General features: G+C 35.4%; 1 protein-coding gene across 6 annotated transcripts in view; it reads left to right on the forward strand.

Moving 5' to 3' along the window:
* The window catches only part of LOC131066840 (protein NPG1), an 80215-nt gene that overhangs the window by 26976 nt on the left and 32283 nt on the right, over nt 1-20956 (forward strand). For all 6 annotated transcript variants that reach the window (XM_058001702.2, XM_058001704.2, XM_058001701.2 and 3 more), the window contains 2 exons: nt 2387-2639; nt 11711-12921. In XM_058001702.2, the coding sequence (XP_057857685.1) occupies nt 2387-2639; nt 11711-12921 (1464 nt within the window). The remainder of the gene's footprint in view (nt 1-2386; nt 2640-11710; nt 12922-20956) is intronic.

Genomic DNA, 20956 nt, shown 5'->3' on the forward strand with positions numbered 1-20956 from the left:
TGATCCAGGCTGGGCTCTGATCCTGGTCCAGGTCTGGGCTGGGTTCAGCCCTGGTCTGTACTGGGCCGAATGTGCAAGCCTAGGCCAGACATTGGGTAAACCTAGAGAGATACGTTAGGTTACAAAAAAAGTGAATTAATTTTTTTTTTCTAAATAACCCTAACTATGAATGATGATTATTGATTTGTATTGATTTTCCATGTGCAGTTGCAGTGATACAAATCATTTGATCAATCTTTGTCGTTTATGATTTGACAATCGACATTTTGATTTAATTATCAATTTTCAGCCATGTTCTCAACCCCAAACTTAAACTGGTGACGTAGCTTTTTGGGGAAAAAATTCTTATAGTCTATAAACCAATATCCACTGTAATGCTTTCTAGAAAATAGCTGGAGTGAAAATTTGAGATGATAATTTGTTGATTGTTTAGAGTCTAGACCTTGTTTACACACATTTTCCAGTGCAGTTAAATGTTAATCCTTGATTTTGGTTTTATAAGATTGTGAAGTATATCCATTTTGATAGGTAATGAATATCTAAATAAATATGTTCTCCTTTCAGAGGCCTTTGGTAACAATCATCAACCAACCTAAATTAATTTTCTGAAAGCATGTTGTTTATTTTAAAGAGAAAAACAACTACATACTATATTCCTTTAAAATTTTAGGACTTAAAATATTCTCCGAAGAGGCTGACTATGTTGTTTTTCCATCACTTGTCAACCAACCTATCAATTAATGTTCTAAAAGCATATTGTTTATTATAAAGAGGAGAACTCCAAAAACTTACACATATTATATTCCTTGAAATTTAGGACATAAAATATTCTCTAAAGAGATTGACTACAAGAACTTTTTTAATTTGTTGCTTAGGGATGAAAAATTTAAGTCATTCAATGATCATATTTCCTTAAGATGCTTTTGACTTTCTTGTTAAAACATCATATCACTGTTTTTACTATTAGTTGTTTTTTGACCAAAGTTACCCCGAGTTTCTAGGACGGAGACGGCGGGACGCGTTTCCGGGACGGCAATTTTTTTTGCCAAATTTGGGGATGGCAGGGGACGGCAAAGGGGACAACTATATAAAATATAGGAAAAATTTAAAATATATAGGAAAATTTCAAAATTCTAAATGTTCATATGAAAACATGGATAAAGCATGCATGCATACATTATATTCATATGAAAACGATAAAACATGGATATAGCATGTGTATGATACTATGAAAAGTTGAAAACATTTTAGAATGTAAATTCTGAACATACAACATTGTTAATACTCAATAGAAAATATGCAATTATGCATTCATAAATCTGAATTTCAATTCATTCACATTGTCAATATGCATATCAATAGACTCGGAGGTTAAATTTTCCCTACTTCTATCGACGCAGTTTCCCCCCCTATTTTTCAACGGGGGTTTGGGGGTAGCGCCCCCAAGGTGGGGTCAAGGGGCAGCGCCCCTTGTGCGCTCCCTGTCGAGATACAGGGCGGGGTCGAGGGGCCCCGCCCCGCGAGGCCAAAAAAACTTATTCTTTAATAAAGGCGTTGGGTGTTATTTTTCTATTGACTCGCTGAGTTTGGCGATTTTCTAATCTCTATGCAAAATGCCCAAAGGCTACACTGCTGCCATATAGTTTCATTGTCAAAATTATGAATTAAATTAATAAATTTAAAATTTAATTAATGTTATCTTTTAATTTTTTTTATTTTTAATAACAATTTGAATTAATAAGGGGCCTATATTAGAAAATTTAAATAAAAAATTGAAAATACAACTTTTTAAATTTTTTTAATATTTTTTAAGGGCCTTAGATATGGGGGACGTCTGGCCGTCCCCGGGACGGATTGGGGACGTCCCAGCTGTCCCCGGGACGTACGGACGTCCCCCAGAGCTAGGGCAGGCGTCCCCCCGTTTCGGGGACATCCCCTCAAAATACAGGGCAATTTGGGGACGGGGGGAAACGTCCCCTGGCCGTCCCCAAGTCCCCAAAACGTCCCTGGGACGGGGACAGGGGTTTTCAGGTCGCGGACACGTCCCCGGGTAACTCTGGAACTTTTTTCATGAGAGGACATGAACTGCAAATCCTAAGTTGGGAAATACAGGGAATTGCTATTTGTTGATTGCCATAATCAGAAGTCTTGGCAATGTTATTGGGATAAATATTAATCCTTGTATATGTATGCTTTTGCAGTTTGCTTTTACCTTTTCTATTAATAGAAGCTTTGGTAAATTCTCTGAATTAACAAAAAGCTTTATAAAAATCTTAACGTTGAACTCAGTGCTAGTTCTTATTTGCTTCCTTTGTGTTAGAATATATGTGGTTCATTGCTTAAACTTAACTTTTCCGTATATATTTTGTGGAATTCCACTGTGCAGGAGGCTAGAGCTTTGCTGGGAAGATTGGAGTATCAGAGAGGAAACATTGAAGCTGCATTGCAAGTGTTTGAGGGAATTGAATTACATGCTGTGGTACATCGTTTGCGATCTGCTGTTTCAGAAAAAAATCAATCCAAACGAGGCAGATTACGTAATGAATCAGTCAATTCAGTCTCACTACATGCAGCAAGTCTCTTACTTGAGGCCATATACTTGAAGGCCATGTCATTACAAAAACTTGGTCGTCTAACTGGTAAAGATTTCTCTGATCATCTCGTATTTTGAGTAGAAGGCTCTTTAAGTTACATTTTTCTAAAGCTTGATCGTCTAACTAGTCAAGATTTCTTTGATCATCTTGTATTTTGAGTAGAAGGCTCTTTAAGTTAAGCTATTGGCTTAGGAGTTAACAAGCATTTAGTTGACACTCTTAATGGTTATTCTACAAAAAAATGTTCTATACTGAGATATAAATGAGAATATTTCAATGATTGAGGTTGGTCAAAAAATTTGATCTATTAGATATCTTTACTTTTTGTTTGGATACAACTAGATGATGTGCCTTTACATTAATACTGATTATGCTAATAACAGTTTTTTGACTTTTAAGTTTTACAGCAAACTCTTTCTCCTTGAAATACGGCTGCTGGATCAATAATGGAAACATTTGAATCATATATTCTTTTTGGATTTATTCATATCCTTTAAATCCTCATCATAATTTTGGGTGTTGGAATGTGTATTCCATATTTACTAGCTAACCTTCGGCACGCATCACAACTTACTGCAAACTGATATGTGTTTCTAGACAATGTTGACTACCACAAATAGACTAATAATCTTTCTGCGTATTGAGTCACCTGCAGTATGCCCTACAGCTATTCCTTTATGGGCTTCTTTTAGTTTTGCATCCATCTCATGGCAAAACACTACCCTTATGAATTTGTCGTTCAGCTCCATCTTACATAGTAGCACTTGAATCAGGAGCTGCCTCTTTTCTTGTTTGTGGTATCTCCCTAAATATTTTCCCCCATCTTCCTCATAATCATTTTTTTATAGGCATTTGGATCACGGATATGCTTTTTCTTGACTCCACCATAATTTCAAAACCAAATTCTTGAGATAACATTAACCATTTGCATATTTTTCCTTGCATATTCTTTCTAGGTATTATAAGGTTCATGATTAGTATATACTTCAGAGTCAAAATCATAATTACAAGTAAGGTCTAAAATTTTGTAGTGCATAGACCATCACAAACACGTCTCTTCAGTTGTAGTGTATTTTTTTTTCGTTTTAACTAAATTTTTTCTTGCAGAAGATATTGGATGTTCTAATTTGTCTTCCGTGGGCTGAACCAATATTGTCATGCTTTACAAACAAGACAAATCAATTTGCACATGTAAGGGAAGGTCCTAGTTTATACGACCATTATAGAAACCTAAGTCACAAGGTTCATGATTGTGTTCAAGTTTAATGAAGGTAAGATTTGCAACAGATTTGTCAACAAGTTTTCATTTTTAAACTATTTTAATATGTAATCCAAGAAGTACATCCACAAGATTGTCTAAATAGATAAATATTACTAAATAGATTTGAAAATTCTATAAGGTGTTCAAACTCATCATGATAAGCTGATTAAACTTTGAAGATAAAAAACATACAAAATCAAGTTTCCAAAGTGTAGTTTGCAATCTTAGACTTGACTTGGACTTGCCAAATTCGAAATTTAAAATCTCAGGGATAACTTATGCAAAACTAGGCAAAACTTTGCAAAACACTACGATTTAAAAAATTACTTACTTTCAAAAGCTCGGGATTCACGAGTTTTGCATACAGACTTGCTTTAACTTTGGGGCTACAACTCATCAAAATTCGTCCCTTGCAGCTCATGGGTTAAAGCTATGAAAACATATATGGTAAAATGATTTTGACTTGCCAAGTACACTGCGAGTTGCGATCTGTGCTCCAAAGCATAAAAAAGGATCTATGTCATCTCTCACTTGGTTGAGCTGGCACAATATCATCATTGCTAGATGCACAATTGGATTCATCATCGAGAGAGTTAGGATTGTTTGCTTTGGCTTTTTATTTTGGAATGAGTTGAAGTTGTGAAGAAGGGGTGGAGTCATTGTTACTTTATGCATACACACCTATAAATTACTACGAATACAAACAAGATATACAGACTTTCCAAAGAACATGTTTTAAAATGAATGTGATCAAAGCAACTCTAGTTCCTCTAATAAGCCAATGAAAGTGCACCTTGGCTCAATATTCGAATAACAAAGTGCTGTAGTTCACGAGTAATTGTGTTATATAAACTGCACCATATGTTCCAAGAATGTCAGCATGTGATACTTGATAGTTGGTATTCTAAACACCTTCTTTTGACCTGTATTTTCAACATTGGTCCTTAATTGTACTTGCAACTAATGGATTTGGTTCAAATCTCTCAATGGTTTCATGTGGCATAATCATCATCACTTTATGTATCTATATGAATTAGTTTGGGCTAGAAATAGCAAGCTGTTGTAGGCAAGGAGATGTACACCATTTTTTGTCTAAAATGAATAATGTTCCACATCTTAATGTAGTTGAGTTCCTTATTATTTAGTGCTTTTTGAATGGATTTATTACAATGGTTAATGCTTTCATAAAACATGTCAAGACAAGTGGTGCACATTTTTAAAAATTGCTATCTGGAATAATGTGCTCTATTTTCTTTCCTTGAGGACCTTTAGAAAGAACATAGTTTTTCCCATGAGTGGTGTAAATAAAGAACGTTTGTTACTTTATTTTCAACCACCCTTTTTAAAGTGATAGAATAAGATAAATTCTGTTTAAAGCCTTAATAATTCCCAAGATACATGTTAGTCATAAATTTTTAATGTGAGGTGGTCATAAATTTCTTCATGCACCACCTATGGAAATTTGCCTAAGTTGTGAATCAACAAATCTTGACAATGGGTTGTATATGAGCTCCAATAAATTTTTTGCTTCCACACAATTTTTGGGTGCCATCATTAACTACTTGAACCACTTTCTTTATGCCCACTTGCTTCCACACGATTTTTGGGCGCCATCACTAACCACTTGAACCACAATCTTTATGCCCACTTGAAGGTTTTGCAAATGTGGTAGCAATCTAAGTGGCCTTGATTGTGGAGGAAACTTCATGGTTAAGTGCACTTGAGCTGGAGTTGTATTGGGATGTTTTGGTGCTTCACCCTTGTGAGTATCATCTAGATGCAATTAATTGTGAAATGGACCATTTAGTCATGAAAGATGGGATGATGAAGTTTAGCTTGAAACTATGTAGTTGAGTCTTAATAAATCATTACATAATTTGGTAAACTACCAAAACACCACTTATATGAAAATGAATGAGCTAGGTTGCTCTATATTGAATGGTTCATAATGCATAACATTTGTTGAAGGTTTTGCAATTGGGTAGTAAGCTAAGTGGGCTTGATTGTGGGGGAAAGTCCTTGGCTTCACCTTGCCATAGTAGTATTAGTATTGTGGACCTCTTGGGAAGTCTCGAGACTTCACACCTAGATGCAATGTTTTCAAGGTGGATCATTCATGGTCATGAGAGATGAGTTCTTGTGAACTGCTACTTACCAAATATGAGTAATGAAGATTGACTTGAAACTATGTAGTTGAATCTTGATAAGCCTTCACATAATTTGGTAAATTGTGAAAACACGACTTTTATGAAAATCGATGAGCTATAGGGTGCTCTATATAGAATGATTTATATTCGACAACACTTGAAGGTTTTGCAAATGGGTAGCAAGTCAAGTGGGCTTGATTGTGGGGAAGCTCCATGGTTAAGTGTTCTTGAGCTAGAGTAGTATTGTGAAGGCTGACCTCTTGTGAAGTCCTTGTGCTTCACAATGCATCATGTAGGTGCAATGAGTGTGAAGTGGACCTTCATGGTAATGATAGATGGGTTTTTGTTATCCATAATTCATGAAATATATTTGATGAAGATTGGCTTGAGACCACTTAGTTGAATTTTGATAAATATCATATAATTTGGTAAACTATGAAAACACTGCTTATATAAAAATGAACAAGCTAGGATGTTGTTTTATGAATGGTTTATACGACCTAACACATGTTTAAAGTTTTGCAAATGAGGTAGCAAGTTAAGTGGGCTTGTTGTGGAGGAAACTCTATAGTTAAGTGTGTTTGGGTTTGTAATGTCCCCTACTAGGAGGTTGCCAATTCCTGCAACTTAATAATAGTTCTGATCTGATCTGATTGATGATCATGTCACTAGATGCTTTTGACTTCTTTCCTTTATATCTCTCAATGTGAGGGAGAGGTCACACCTCTTCATTATGGATGCCCTTTGGCAAGAGATGCACCTTTCACCATTAGCAGCCTTTGAAAGAGTGCAACTCTTCATTACTTCTGTCCTTCGAAAGGGACGCAACCTTTCACAATCAGATCTGCACTTCTTATTTAAATCAGATTTGCACTTCTGATTCCCAAATTATCCCCTTCTCAAAATGAGGTTCTCTTCCTTTTATATCCCATGTTTGAGGGAGTCACAACTTTTCCTTCAATGTCTTTTGACCATTCATTAACTTAATTAAATTTTAATTATATTTAATTATATTATTTTATATTTTAATTTTAATTTTATTTCTATTCTTTTCTATTTCAATATTATTATTATTTATTATTAAATTCTATTCCAAAGTGGGGACATTATAGGGTTGGAGTAGCACTGGGGTGGTTGATCCCCAAGGAAAGCTCAATGTGTATTTGAATTTTCATAAAACATCATGTAATTTGCTAAAATGTGAAAGCATTGCTTACTTGAAGATTATAAACAACATGCAAAAAGAAGTTCAATTTATCATAAACACAATATATAAAAATAAAAATCATAATAAAATTAAAAACTTTTAAAATAATAAAATACAAAATAACTAAATAATTATTTCAAATTACACTTTTTGGATTTATAGTTAACTTGAGTTCAAGGAATCATAAACATAAATGAAAAGAAAACATTATATAAAAAAAAAGTATATACTTTAAATAGATATCTTAGAAATTTGAAGGGAAGGTGACTTCTTTTGAATTGTTGTAAATTTTATATTCTAATTTAAGATTGTTTATGGCCTCCACAATGACATGCAGTAGAAGGCACTAATTAAATGTAGCCATTTGTTAATTCTAAGAAATTCATTTTCAATAACCTAACAATTCAGTCATACGATAATAACTTGCAAATTTATGTCATATCGATGTAATTTATTTAATGGGTGAAATATAGTTAGGATCAAACACTATTTTTTTTTGGAACATGGATAAAGCTATGCTCAAAATCCTTTTTAATTAATATGCATTTGATTTATAAGCAATTAGAATTCAAAGATGAATAAGATGGTTGGCAATCGGCTAGGTCATTGTGTATGTCTTCTTATGTAATAGGATACAAACAAATGCTTTTTTAAATAAGGAGATATAAATTTTTTTACTATTGCACGCTACTTTGTATTGAAGTTGATGAACACATCCCTGGAAAGCATGGCATAGGAAATTGATGAAGAACATGACAACACATGAATGAAATTTGGGGAGAAAAGCACAATACAATAGCATTATTGGCAGAATCAAGGTCAGCTGAATCAGCAGAATTGTGCTTAAGATAAAATATTGTTAGACTCTCAATAGTGGTGCTCCTGTTGGAACACTTCCCCTGTATTGTTTTGGTATGAAGCACGAGAAAAGTCCTATGAGGAAGACCTTAACAACAAAGCCCAAACAGAAACTCCCTAAATAAAAAGCCTTAATTGTAAATTGTCCAATCAGCAAATTTAAAGACAATGTTAGTTGCGAAAAACAAATACCCAAAAAATTTGACATTTTTTAATAACATTGACAAACAAGTTTTATTTAATGAATTGAAATGAATTATTTAGGGTTTTCATATAAAACTTTGGGAGTAGAAAGGTAGGGGGTGGAGGGTCGAGCACCACACCATCATGCATCATTGCATTATAGTAACCGTGATACGTGAACTGACTTTAATAGGTCTTCTATAGGGCTAATGACTTTCACATACCTTCCTTATGAATTTCCGTAGATCCTAATAATGTTCCAATATCCTTCTGTATCTCGGAGGGAGGCAAATTCAACTTTTTAGCCATCTTCAAAGAACCCATCATTATCTTTTATTACAAATTATGTCCTAATGGTGTGCCAAAAATGTAGCAATCAAACATTCTAGTTTAGCACTATTACTAACTGTGTGCTCCTCTCAAACCTCAACCTCAACACTTGAACATAGTCCTTTAGTAATACATAGTCTCTCCAGTCATCTAAATATACCTCTTAACAATTCACTTACACTACTTAAATATTTTCACCATAATCCAATTAAAGACAGGTGGATTCTTCAATCCAAATGTCTTAGCATTATACATGAATGGTCCCCATTTAGTAGCAAATGTGGTTTGGGCCTATATACTTTTTCAATCTTGATTTGATGGTAGCTGTATACTCTGTTAAGTAGATTTTGAGCTGTGCAATTGTCTCTAATTCCTCTTCCATAAATAAATGATCTAGGGAAGCGGTTATGGGTGCAATCCATAAGATCTTTAAAGTCAACACATATCCTGTTTTCTTTTTTTTTCTTGTTTTGGACAACATTGGACTCATCTACTGTCGAAATCAGCCCTCTGCCCAACATTTTATGCAACTCTTTCTTGACTTTTACCTTCACAAGGGGTTTACTTTGTATTGGCCTTGCATGCTCCCTTGTTTGAATTTTCATTATTGTGTGTTCCTCTTTTTGTTGGAAATATTGTAGTTATATTGTTGTCATTGATGTCAAGGAAGAATTTTATATTAGTTGTCTTTGATGTCAAAGGCATGAAGAGCATTTTGTCCATGATGGAAGACAATTGTTGATGAGGTTAGAAAGAAGGCCAAAGGCCACCAAACGTTATTCAAGAATACATCATGCTAGCTGACCTCTCTATCTACTTTGGTTATTCCTTTTATCAACTACTCTGCTGGCCTGACCTTTTGCATTATGAAAAACAAAATACAATAAACCATTATTTCTGGACAACCCCATGTATTGAACATATTCTTTGGTGGCTGACCACCATATATATATATATATATATATATATATAATCGCCCAAGAGAGTTATATAAGAAATGTGAGTTCATTGTGGAGCGATTAAGACTTAAGATGATAATGATTATCATTTTAAAGGAAGAGTGATTAATATTACTAAGGCAGTGAATCACTTATGAGGGGCAGTGATGTATATAGGAGGGATTTATTACCATTCATAACAGAAGGGATCACTATTCGAGTGTGGAGTTCAATAAAATTAGAAGGCAACAATGTAATTATGAAAGGATTTGAATTTGTTAAGAATAGCAGCGATTAAATTTTATAATCACGAAGCAGCGATTATATTAATATGAAGGCAGTGATCATGTGTCTGAATAACAGTAGTTAAAAAGATTTGAATTAGGTTTAAAAGGCAGTGATTGAGGTATGATTTAAGGAAGGTTTGTTAACTAAGGGATTAACCTTTCTACATCTTCTTTGGTACCTTCCTTGATTATTATTCTCTCTTCTGGGATTCCCATGGGCTCTGGAGGGATTATCAATTGCACCTAGTGCCTGCTGAGCCTGCTCGTTGCCCACTTGTGGTTTTGATAAAATTGATAGTATCATGACACAGCAATATAATCTTGTGTTGGTTGTGGTGGCTAATATTTTTATTACTATGGTACCACTCATTGTAAACTCCAAGTCATCCATTGTATCTGCCTGTGTATCCTCTAAATCTTCTCCCATCCTTGCTAAACCCTCTTCGATCAAGTCCACTGTATCCACATCTATAACCGTCACACTTATTAGGGAAAAATAGAGTGTTGAAGGGAAAGTGTCTCATTTGAGTTCCACTGCATCATCAACTGGTGCAACTTAGAGTCACTCAAAAGAGAAATCAGAGAGTTAAAGATATACGTATTCTCTAGAAACGTGATGTAGGTGACACAAGATGCTGATTCTTTTTGTAAGAGGCCACATGTTGCCAGCTCAAATTTGTCAGAAACTTGTTTGATGTGAATGGTTGAGATGTGGTTGATTCATATTTTTACAAATAGAATGCCATTTAATGTTGCTTGTTCTCCTTACGATGAGGTGACTGTTTGCAAACTTATATGAACTTGTTGTATTTGAATTTTCAGTATGGTTAATCTTTTTCATTGACATCTATATCTGTTCTTTAAATTTTAATTTTTTAATTTTCAAGAATTTTGCATTTTTTGAAGTTGCATGGTCATGTTGTAAGTATTTTTTCTGATTTTTTTTTATAATATATATAATTCTTTAGACATTTTTGCTGTTTCCAAGTATCTGTCTCCCATGTTTTTGTACCTGTACTTGTCGGTCTTCCTCACCAGTATCAGTTGCCTTTCTTTGTAATTATGATATTTGTACATTTACAAATTGAAGATTTATGATTATTTCTGTTGTTGCTCATTTGCACACATGGCTGATTGCGTAGTTTTTTCATTGTGACAGTGATAGACCAGGCATTGCAAGGATGCATGCATTCAATTCTATACATTTGTCTTGTAAAAGGCCTCAGTGAAATAAAACCGAATAATGTTAAATGTGCAAAATGGTGTACAACTTTTAAATTTACTTGGAGCTTTGGTTCCACACTATTTATGTTATTAGTGGAAAAGAATTTTGCTTCTTGCTATACCAAACTGCTTTTGGTTGGATGGTGACCATCTGGATGAAGAAACTTTTATGACCTGCTACCAATTCGGCGAACTAAGTGGGAAAGTGTCAGCAGGACTTTCCACTGATATTTAATAGTTGATTACATTTCAACTATCAGTTTTCAGTTTTCCCAAATCAACACATTTTTTTTCCCCTCCTCTTTGCTTGGGTATTATTTATGCAAATGTAACAATCTACTGTCCTGTGTATTGAGATAATAGGATATAGGCCAGAAATCCATGCTGCATTCTATTAAATTGATGAATGCTATCGAGTAATTACACAAGTGCATGTATCACTTCTGGAAATATTTTCTTGGAATAGAAATATTGCTCTTCTAAATTCTCTGTCTATTTGTCAAAATTCTTGATTGATATTTTTGGTACTACAAGAATATTCACTGAGTTTTTCTAAGAAAAATCCTAGTTACCATTCTTAGTTCCAATTTTGTGGTTAATGCAATTTGTTCCTTAGTTATTGATGTTATTGTGCATGTGTATTTTTGTTTGCCAATATTATCTTTTGTTATTTGATTGCAGATGCCGCTCAAGAATGCAAAAGCGTTCTGGACACTGTGGAAACAGTATTTCCCCAGGGCATGGCCGATTTCTCTTGGGACCACAAATTGCATGAGACGGTTGGAAAGGCTGTTGAGCTGCTACCACAATTGTGGAAGCAAGCAGGTCTACAACAGGAAGCAATGACTGCATATAGGAGGGCCCTTCTCAGCCATTGGAATCTTGATGCTGATTGTTGTGCAAGGATACAAAAAGAATTCGCTGTTCTACTGCTTTATGGAGGGGTTGAAGCAGGTGCTCCTAGTTTAGCTGCTCAGATTGATGGCTCATTTGTGCCAAGGAACAATACAGAGGAAGCTATTCTAATTCTTATGATCCTACTAAGAAAATGTTGTCTAAACAAAATACCTTGGGATCCTGCAGTTATGGATCACCTTTGTTTTGCACTTTCTCTTTGTGGACAAACCTTTGTCTTAGCAAAACAAATTGAGGAGGTTATGCCTGGAACATATGCGAGGTCTACTCGCTGGAATGACCTTGCTCTTTGTTACAGTGGTGCAAGGCAAAATAAGGTTGCTCTCAATCTCTTGAGGAAGTCTTTGAACAAATTGGAAAGGCCAAATGATCTATCAGCTTTATTACTGGCAGCCAGGATTTGTTCTGAGGATTTTCATCTTGCTTCTGAAGGGATAGAATATGCAAGAAGAGCTTTAGAGAATGCCAAAGGAGAGTATGAACATCTGAAGGGTGTAGCTTATCGCTTATTGGGCCTTGCCTTGGAAAAGCAAGCCAAAGTTTCTTCGACAGATTTGGAAAGAACCCATCTCCGGCATGAAGCATTAAAATCCTTAGAGGAAGCTAACACTTGGGAAAGACAAAGCTCAGACTTGATTTTTGAATTGGCACTGGAGCATGCTCAAAATCGTAATCTTAATCTAGCTCTAAGCTATGTAAAAGAGTTCTTGGATATAACTGCTGGTTCATTATTGAAGGGTTGGCGGCTGCTGGCACTAATATTATCAGCTCAAAAGCGTTATTCTGAAGCAGAAGTTATCATTGATGCCGCTTTAGATGAAACAGGAAAATGGGAGCAAGGAGTGCTGTTGAGAACAAAGGCAAAGCTGCAGATTGCTCAGTCGTCCCCTATGAATGCCATTGAAACATACAGGCTTCTTCTTGCATTGGTTCAGGCTCAAAGGAAGAGCTTTGGAACTGGGAAATTTTCTCGGAAGGTATGCTTTATTAGAAAAAGTTTTACTTGTAGTAAGCTAACTGCATATTACTTTTTGTCTGTGCATGACATGGGGAATTTACTTTTTCTTCTTAAGAGTAGCCAGACAAATTAAAAAGATGCAGTTTCCAGATTTGTGAAGCATGCCCTAGAAGTAAAGATTAAAAATATGCTAGGTTTTGTATGAAGTGTAACATGTTTTTATGGATGGATCATCTAGAAGGATAGGTTACTAAATTCTATGAAATGCTATGCCATATATGATCTATTTTCTGGAAATGAGTACATTGTTAGCAGAAATCAGCTCCCAGCTGCAAGAAATCCACAAAAACAAGAAATAAATGATGAATTTCTTCAAAACTATTATCAATAGAAAACCCCATTAAATGGCATAGATAATACAAGTTTTGAGAGTAAAAAGCTATGGCTACAATTATGTTTGCCTAACTCAACGATTTAGTTGTGATTTATAACTCAACGGTTCTAGTGATTTAACAAGCTCATTTTTAAGTTGTTTATATGCTCCTACTATAGGGCTGATACAAGTCAATTTTAACACTTTCCCATGTTGACTATGAGTGAAAACTACCAGGGTTATTAAGTATTGGCGTATACAAAGAGAGTGAATATGATGTAATAGGACACCTTTATAGAGTGAATACTTAATATCCTATTCTTGTATTGTGTGTGTTCATTATCATGATGTAAAAGTGAAGTTATTGCGTTTACAAAACTATCTTTAAATTTATGCATAAATTCACAGAGTCACAGTAGATTGAGTCCTATCTTGTATCATGATGAAAAGGCCTCAGGAGTTGATTGCCAAAGCTTATTTTTAAAGTAGCTACTGGAGGATTCAAACAATAATCTATTTTTGTGTATTACTCTACTTTGAAAATTGGTTTCAACTTTTAAAGGAATTCTCATTTGTTGGATTTTTTTGTCAAATTGCAAAACTTGTATCCTTAAGGTGTTTTGAAGAAAACCTTATATCTTGAACCAGCAGAAGACTTTTTGAAATCTGATAGTGGTTGGATTCTACACAAATAAGTGATGGGTTATTACTCTAGAATTTTTTGGTTTGGGAACTTAAACCCTGAAATGTTCAAGTGTGGCTGACTTTTCAATCAGTAAGATGAAAAATTTCAATTTGCAGTCTCAAAATTTTGTGCCAAAGAAGGTTGCCTGATTGCAGCAAGATAAGTGGTGCATCATTTTTGGTTGTTAAGGCAATCATTGGTGGTGGCGTGCATTTGCAGGTTTGCATAACTTGGGAGTCATTTGTTTTTAAGGAGTGCTGCTAGCCCACCAGTTAAGATGTCCCCTAGGGAAAGGAAGGTCATGTTCAAATCCTACAAATTCAACACTCGTGTTTTTCTTGTTTGGAATTGTAATTAATATTACATATACAACCGGCACCAATTCCTCTTGTAGAACTTGTGGTAAAGTGGTAAGAGTGCTTGCTTGCTTGGAGTAAGTTGTTTCAAACTCTAATTAGCCCCACAAATTCATATTTGGGCAACAAATAAATTTGTACCAAGTTCAGATTCCACTGGTGTTATTTTAGGTTTTGGAAAGTAGTGGTGGCAGATTGGTTGAGGCACTTTGGCTGAAATCAAATGCTGCCTTTCTTCGATATTTTTTGCAGTTGATGTGATTTCTGATACTGGGTGACTGAAGACAATAGATCTGTATGAAAGGAGTTTGTGCAGGGTTTGTGAACATTTATTTCTTTCTTTGACTACATGGCATGTAGCCTGAATGGAATTGCAAGGGAGTAGGGCACTGTAGATCCGCACAAGTGTGATATACATCAAGCCCAAATCAATGAGAATTTGTTGTGGTGTTGGTTGGGAATTGAGAGATTAGGTGCTTGAGTGACGTACCCCCCAATCATAGTAGGTCAAATTTTTGAAAAGAAAGTGTGGGTCTCTAATTACTTTAAAATTTTCACTATTGAGTTTTGCTTCCAATTAATATTCGAATAAGTTCATACAAAAGTTGGTTAAGTAAGACATTTTATAATAAAGTTTTTAGTCAAGATCTTGTTGCATCCACTTCTGAACTAATTTTGGAAAAGATGCTGAATCTGTGAGTCATATTGAGGACTATGTGATAATTAGTTAGGGGTTATAACATCCCTCTCGATAGTGATAGGTCAGATTTTTATTTAAAAGAAAACATGGATCTTTAATTTATCTAAATTTTTAGTAATGAGTTTTCCCTCCAACTAATATGAGAATAAGTTCATAGTAGAGTTGGTTTAGTGGGAGTCATTGTATGATCAAGTTTTGAGTTCAAATCTTCTTGCCTCCACTTTTGAACTAATTTTTTTGGAAAAGATGCTGAATCTGAGCCATATTGAGGACTACCAATAATTAGTTGGGGTCTATAACTTCTGTCCCAATAGTAATAGGTCAAATTTTTGAAAAGAAAATGTGCGTCTCTAATTAATTAAAAATTTTCAGTAATGAGTTTTCCATCCATTTAATATTCAAATAAGTTTATAAAACGGTTGGTTATTCATTATATAGTAAAGTTTTGATTTAAAATCTTCTTGCCTCCCTTTGGAACCATTTTTGCAAAGGTTAGTGAATCCTACACATGTAGAGCACCATGTGATATTTAGTTAGGGTATACAACGTTCAATTCACTGCCTAAATTGGCAGAAAAGTACACTTCTCTTAATACTCCTGTTGTGTCCTACTTGGTCGCATGTTTTTGTGCTGGGTCTCACTTTTTATCCTTGTGTTAGTGTTCTTTTAGGACCTTGTCATTGTTTGTAGTAGTTCCTGTTGATGTGTTTTTTACGCACATGCAAACACATAATAAAATACCAAAAAGTATCTTATCCTCTCTTGAACAAAATCTCTCGGATGCTGAAGATTTTCTTAAGAATCATTCGAGAAGACTCCAAGGTTCTTGAATGTAGGGTCTCTACATGTGGATAAGTTCAGTTGGTTTGATGTAATTATGCTGGAATCACAAGGGGACTTACATTCGAATGCTTGAATGCTTGATTTGTTGGAACTAAGGTCCTATCTACTCAATTGGAAGATAAAAAAAAAGAGCAAAAGAGATAGGGTTTGAGAGAGTCTATTATAATCCTAAGAATGTAAGAACATAGATGAATGACTATATGGAATCCTACTGAGCGAGGTCTCACCATCAACTTGAACAATTTGACACAAGCTCAGTGCAATCTTCTAAGGACGTTTCAAGGATGTCCGAATCAATACCATCAAACATTAATCACCATTCAAGTTAATGCATAAGCAATGAGTGTAGGATGACTTGAAGTTAAACTCATATCATTCTAGTTGACCACACAAGGCGCACTTACAAGCAACAAGAGGCTAGTGGTATGGATAAGGTGGATTCCACATGAATACATTCAACAACTTCTTCCGTTCAATCTAATCAAGATGAAAATAAATTGAGAAGTAGAACCATGAGTCTTGTTGAAATAACAAATTTCACCATAACTTCAATGAAAAGAGTATCTCATTTACAAGTCTTACCAACAATTCTTCCTTCTCCTAATCTACTTCTATTCTAATTGCTATTCTAATTATTAGCTATTCTCTATTTATTCTCTCACTATTAGCCTTTACAAATGAAGAGCATGAGCTTTATATAGAGAGCTCATTTACAATGAATGGCTAGGATTGGATTTCCATCAATGACCAATATTTTACAATAAAAACCCTAATTAGGGTTTGTTACAACAAACTTCTCCATAGCCAATGAGAAAATTACATTCCATGAGTGTGGACCAATAGAAATCAAGGGTAGGTGCCTCGGAGTTTGTGTCGTAACTGGTGAGTCAGGTAGATTGAATCAAGACATGCAGATGTGGAACCCCTCTAATTGGTAGAGATAGTGATTGGGATGATGACTGGGACACGACCTTCAACTTGCCCTTTGTAGGTTTGATCTTCTAACTTTGATTAACTCTTCTGAAACTATCTGCTCTTGAATGTCTTAGAATGAACTTTTGATGTCATCTTTGCATCTCTCCTTCAAAATTCCTTCTCTTTTGACTTCTTTCATGTTGTTGATGTTGTAGATCTTGTCTTCGCGCAAGTGAATGCTTCTTGTTTGATCCCCTTATTTCGTTCTTCATTTCCTGCAAAACAAACAAGCAAGTATCAAATACACTTAATATGTAAGCATATAAAGAGAATTCGCCCTCATGAAGGGACACTTGAAGTTGCTTTTTTTTTTTTTTTCCGCGAAGAGGGGCTCTTGAAGTGTATTCCATCCTTAATGTTCATTAAGTTTCTCCTCACCTTAATCTTCATTTTCTTGAACTTCGCTCATACCCTTTAAATTGTGAAGTTTGCTCATGTAGGTCAGATCATGAAGAAGTCAAGATTTGCTTGTGTAGGCTTGAAGATGAAGATTGCTCTAGATGGAGTGCTTGCAACTTGTTTCAGTCGCCTTGCTTATTCATGAAATTCGCTCCAATCTTCTTGAAGTTGAAGTTGTAAAATCATTCTACTTCGCTCCTCTTGGTGAGATCATGAAGTTCATTTGGCATTGAGTCCTCTTTAGGTGATTATCCTTCTCTTATTCAATTTCGCTCATGCTTATGAAATTCGCTCTCCTTGGCGAAAACATGAAATTCGCTCTCTCTCCCCAATGCATGAAGTTATATACTTCGCTCACCTCCTTCAACTCATGAAGTAGCATTTCGCTCACCTCCTTCAATATGAAGTTCGCTCACCTCTCCTTCGACATGAAGTTCGCTCGCCTTTCCTTCAACATGAAGTTGTTTTGACAAGTTAGTCTCTCCTTCAGGATTTATATATGGAATATAACATTCAAGTTATACTTTAAGTTATATTCCATATATATTGTTAGGATGTTTGAGAGTGGTTTCGGACCTCCAAGAGTTATAATGCAAAATCTAGTTTTTGGAAGATCCTTCAAATTTCCAGACTTAGTCAAGTTTCAGGACATTTTAGGATCGGGATGACATTCCAGACTTTTAAAGCGAGTAAATTGAACCTAGGAGGACACTATGCATTCAACCAAGGTCTGATTTAGCAACTTGAAGCGTGACTAGATAGTACACAAAAACCCTAGGAATGATCTAAATAACCCCTAATCACTCAACTGACCTGACCTCCTTCACTCCACCTTGAGGAGATCCACGTGGCTTGATGACCTTTGAGAAACTCAATCCCTTCAATGCAAAGGCTAAGACAATAAAACAACCAACAACAAAACTAAAAGAGCTAACCCTAGAAAGCAAAAAGTGGGGGTCCCCATTTGCAATGGGGCGATGTGTGAATACCTCACAACAGTACCATAAAACACGAACCCTTGTTGGTCCAAAATTAAACATATCTCAGACATGGAGTCTTGTTGACCTAACTTTAAATTTAAAAGCAACAGTTATGGTTGCCAGAATAAAAATTGAACATCACTTGATTTGTTTTGGCTTATGACATTAATATGTATGATAAAAGAATTGGAAGAAAAGGGAGAAAGCACATTGGATTAAAAAGAGGATGAAACTCGTGAGGTTATTGATAGTGCCTCTAATGAGTTGTAACTTGTGACCATATATTTGGATTTTGGGAATGCCTAGAGATGTGTGGTAGGTTCTTGATGAGCTTTGCAAGAAGCCAAATGATGTCATCCAACACATTAATAATGAGTTTGAGAAGGTTGGTAGGTTGGTTCACAATATAACAATTTTGATTCTTCTAAAGTGGCGTTTTGTAACGTCCCATTTTGGGGTATACCTGTTTTTTGCCCAAATATAACAATTCCAAACTTATTTACAAATAGTATTTTTAACTAAATCACATAATAGCTATTGAACTTAAAAAGGAAATAGTCAATTAACATTAATGAAATGATAAACAAGATCACCTATTTGGATCCATTCTATAGTTTTAATTCCAACAACCTGCCATATTAGGGATTGGAGGGGAAAGCATGATAGGGCTCCTGGAAGCTGTTCGCCACAACCAAGCCCAAGGGCGCGGAACATCCAACCAAGACAATTCAACCCCTTGGCCCACGCCCACAAGTGGCAAGACCTCCGGTCCATCCAACTTGGGGTGGTCTACTTACATTGTGGGAAGCAGTCTATTGCCTCTCCCTAACATGTTTCCTTAGTAATCTCATTTATGATTGCTTGTAGGATGATAAATCAATTAATTTATTATGATAATTCAAATTAATAAATAAATCAAATATTCATAAGAGATATATTAGACAATAGCCTTAACCACATTTTCATACCAAATCCTTTGCTTAAGTCAAATGGCTGCTTTCCCTTAATGCAGATTATAAATATAAATTCTGATCTGATTCAATTTCACTTGATGATTGATGGATTGTTGTTGAATGATTGATATTTCTATGAATGATTGATTGATTGTACGATTTGAAGTATCGATGAGTGATGATTAAGTGACTGTTGATTAGATGATTGATGAGTGATGATGTAATGAATGCTGGTTTGATATATTGGTGAATGGTGATTGAATGAATGCTGATTTAATAGAATGAATTGCTGATTGATTGTTTGTTTGATTTGATAATTGATGATTGCTATTGTGGTTTCATGAGTGATGATTGATAAGTGATCCTTGAATACTTGGATTGATTTCTCCTTTACATTTTATTGGTGAAAGGGTCACCACCTTTCATAAGAATTAAGTCACCACCCTTTATTGATGCCTTTTGAGAATAATAAATTATTTTCCAAATTGATCTCCCTTGGATGTCTTCCTCAAATGAAACCCTTTTCCTTTTATATCTTCCAATGTGACATTAATATGTATGATAAAAGAACTGCAAGAAAAGGGTGAAAGCACATTGGATTAAAAAGAGTTGAAACTCGCAAGGTTATTGATGGTGCCTCTAATGAGTTGTAACTTGTGGCCGTATATTTAGATTTTGGAAATGCCTAGAGATGTGTAGTAGGTTCTTGAGGAGCTTTGCAATAAGACAAGCGATGTCATCTAACACATTGATAATGAGTTTGAGAAGGTTGGTAGGTTGCTTCACAATATAACAATGTTGATTCTTCTAAATTGGCATTTTTGCTTTGAGTTTAGCTGGTTGAGAAAGTGAGAACATATATCATGAAAGAAAGCTCATTATCGTGTGAGGGACTGCATTGGCAAATATCCTATTGCTGTAGCCTGTGGGCGAATGGTATTGTTTCGAAGAGGCGACAAAGCTCTTTAGTGGCCCTACCTAAGAACTGTTAGATTTTAGTAATCAGATTTGCAATCGCTTGACATATAGGTGCAGAAGTAGATAATGTACAGTAACAGAAATAAAGCACATAAATAGAGATGCACACAACACAAGACTACCCTGGGAAAACCTCCCCCTTGGAGGAAAAACCCAGCAACAACAGATCTTCAGATCTGATTATAATAGACAGAAATTATAGTTACAAGTCTGACCCAGCTAAGGCACAATAGCAGCAGATGACAATAGATAGAAACCGACTTATCTCAGTCCTTCGGATGCAAGGAAATCACAAGACAATGAATTCGCTTTCCTTCGATGATGGTTCACTGTGCTTCTATGATGATATGCTGCGCTGCCCATCAATGATGTTCACTGTCTTCATACAATAGATGCACAGCAGATGTAATTCGCACCATACAATGACAATTCGCTGACTCCTAACTGAGTTTGCAGACCTTCAAGGATAATTTACACAGCTGGAGATTTCGCACCTAGAGCAGATCTGAATCGCACTTTTGGAGCAGAGGTATTTTGTGAACTTGCTTGAATGGTTTCCTTCCAAAATAAATCTGTATTTATACAAGCTAGAGGGAATGCATATAGGGTCGGCCCAATACATTTTGGCGCCTAAACTCACTTTAATTCACACGCCACATAATGAGGATGGGTCCACACGTTAGCCCACACATTTGGTAAATAGGTCCATGCGTTTTGAACATTATATGTTAGGAATATAAGGGAAGTAGGGCCCAGCCCTATAATGATCCGAACAACATTGGAATAGGGCCCAGCCCTATTTGTTTTACATA

The sequence above is a fragment of the Cryptomeria japonica genome, chromosome 8 (assembly GCF_030272615.1).
Source record: "Cryptomeria japonica chromosome 8, Sugi_1.0, whole genome shotgun sequence".
Taxonomy (NCBI): domain Eukaryota; kingdom Viridiplantae; phylum Streptophyta; class Pinopsida; order Cupressales; family Cupressaceae; genus Cryptomeria; species Cryptomeria japonica.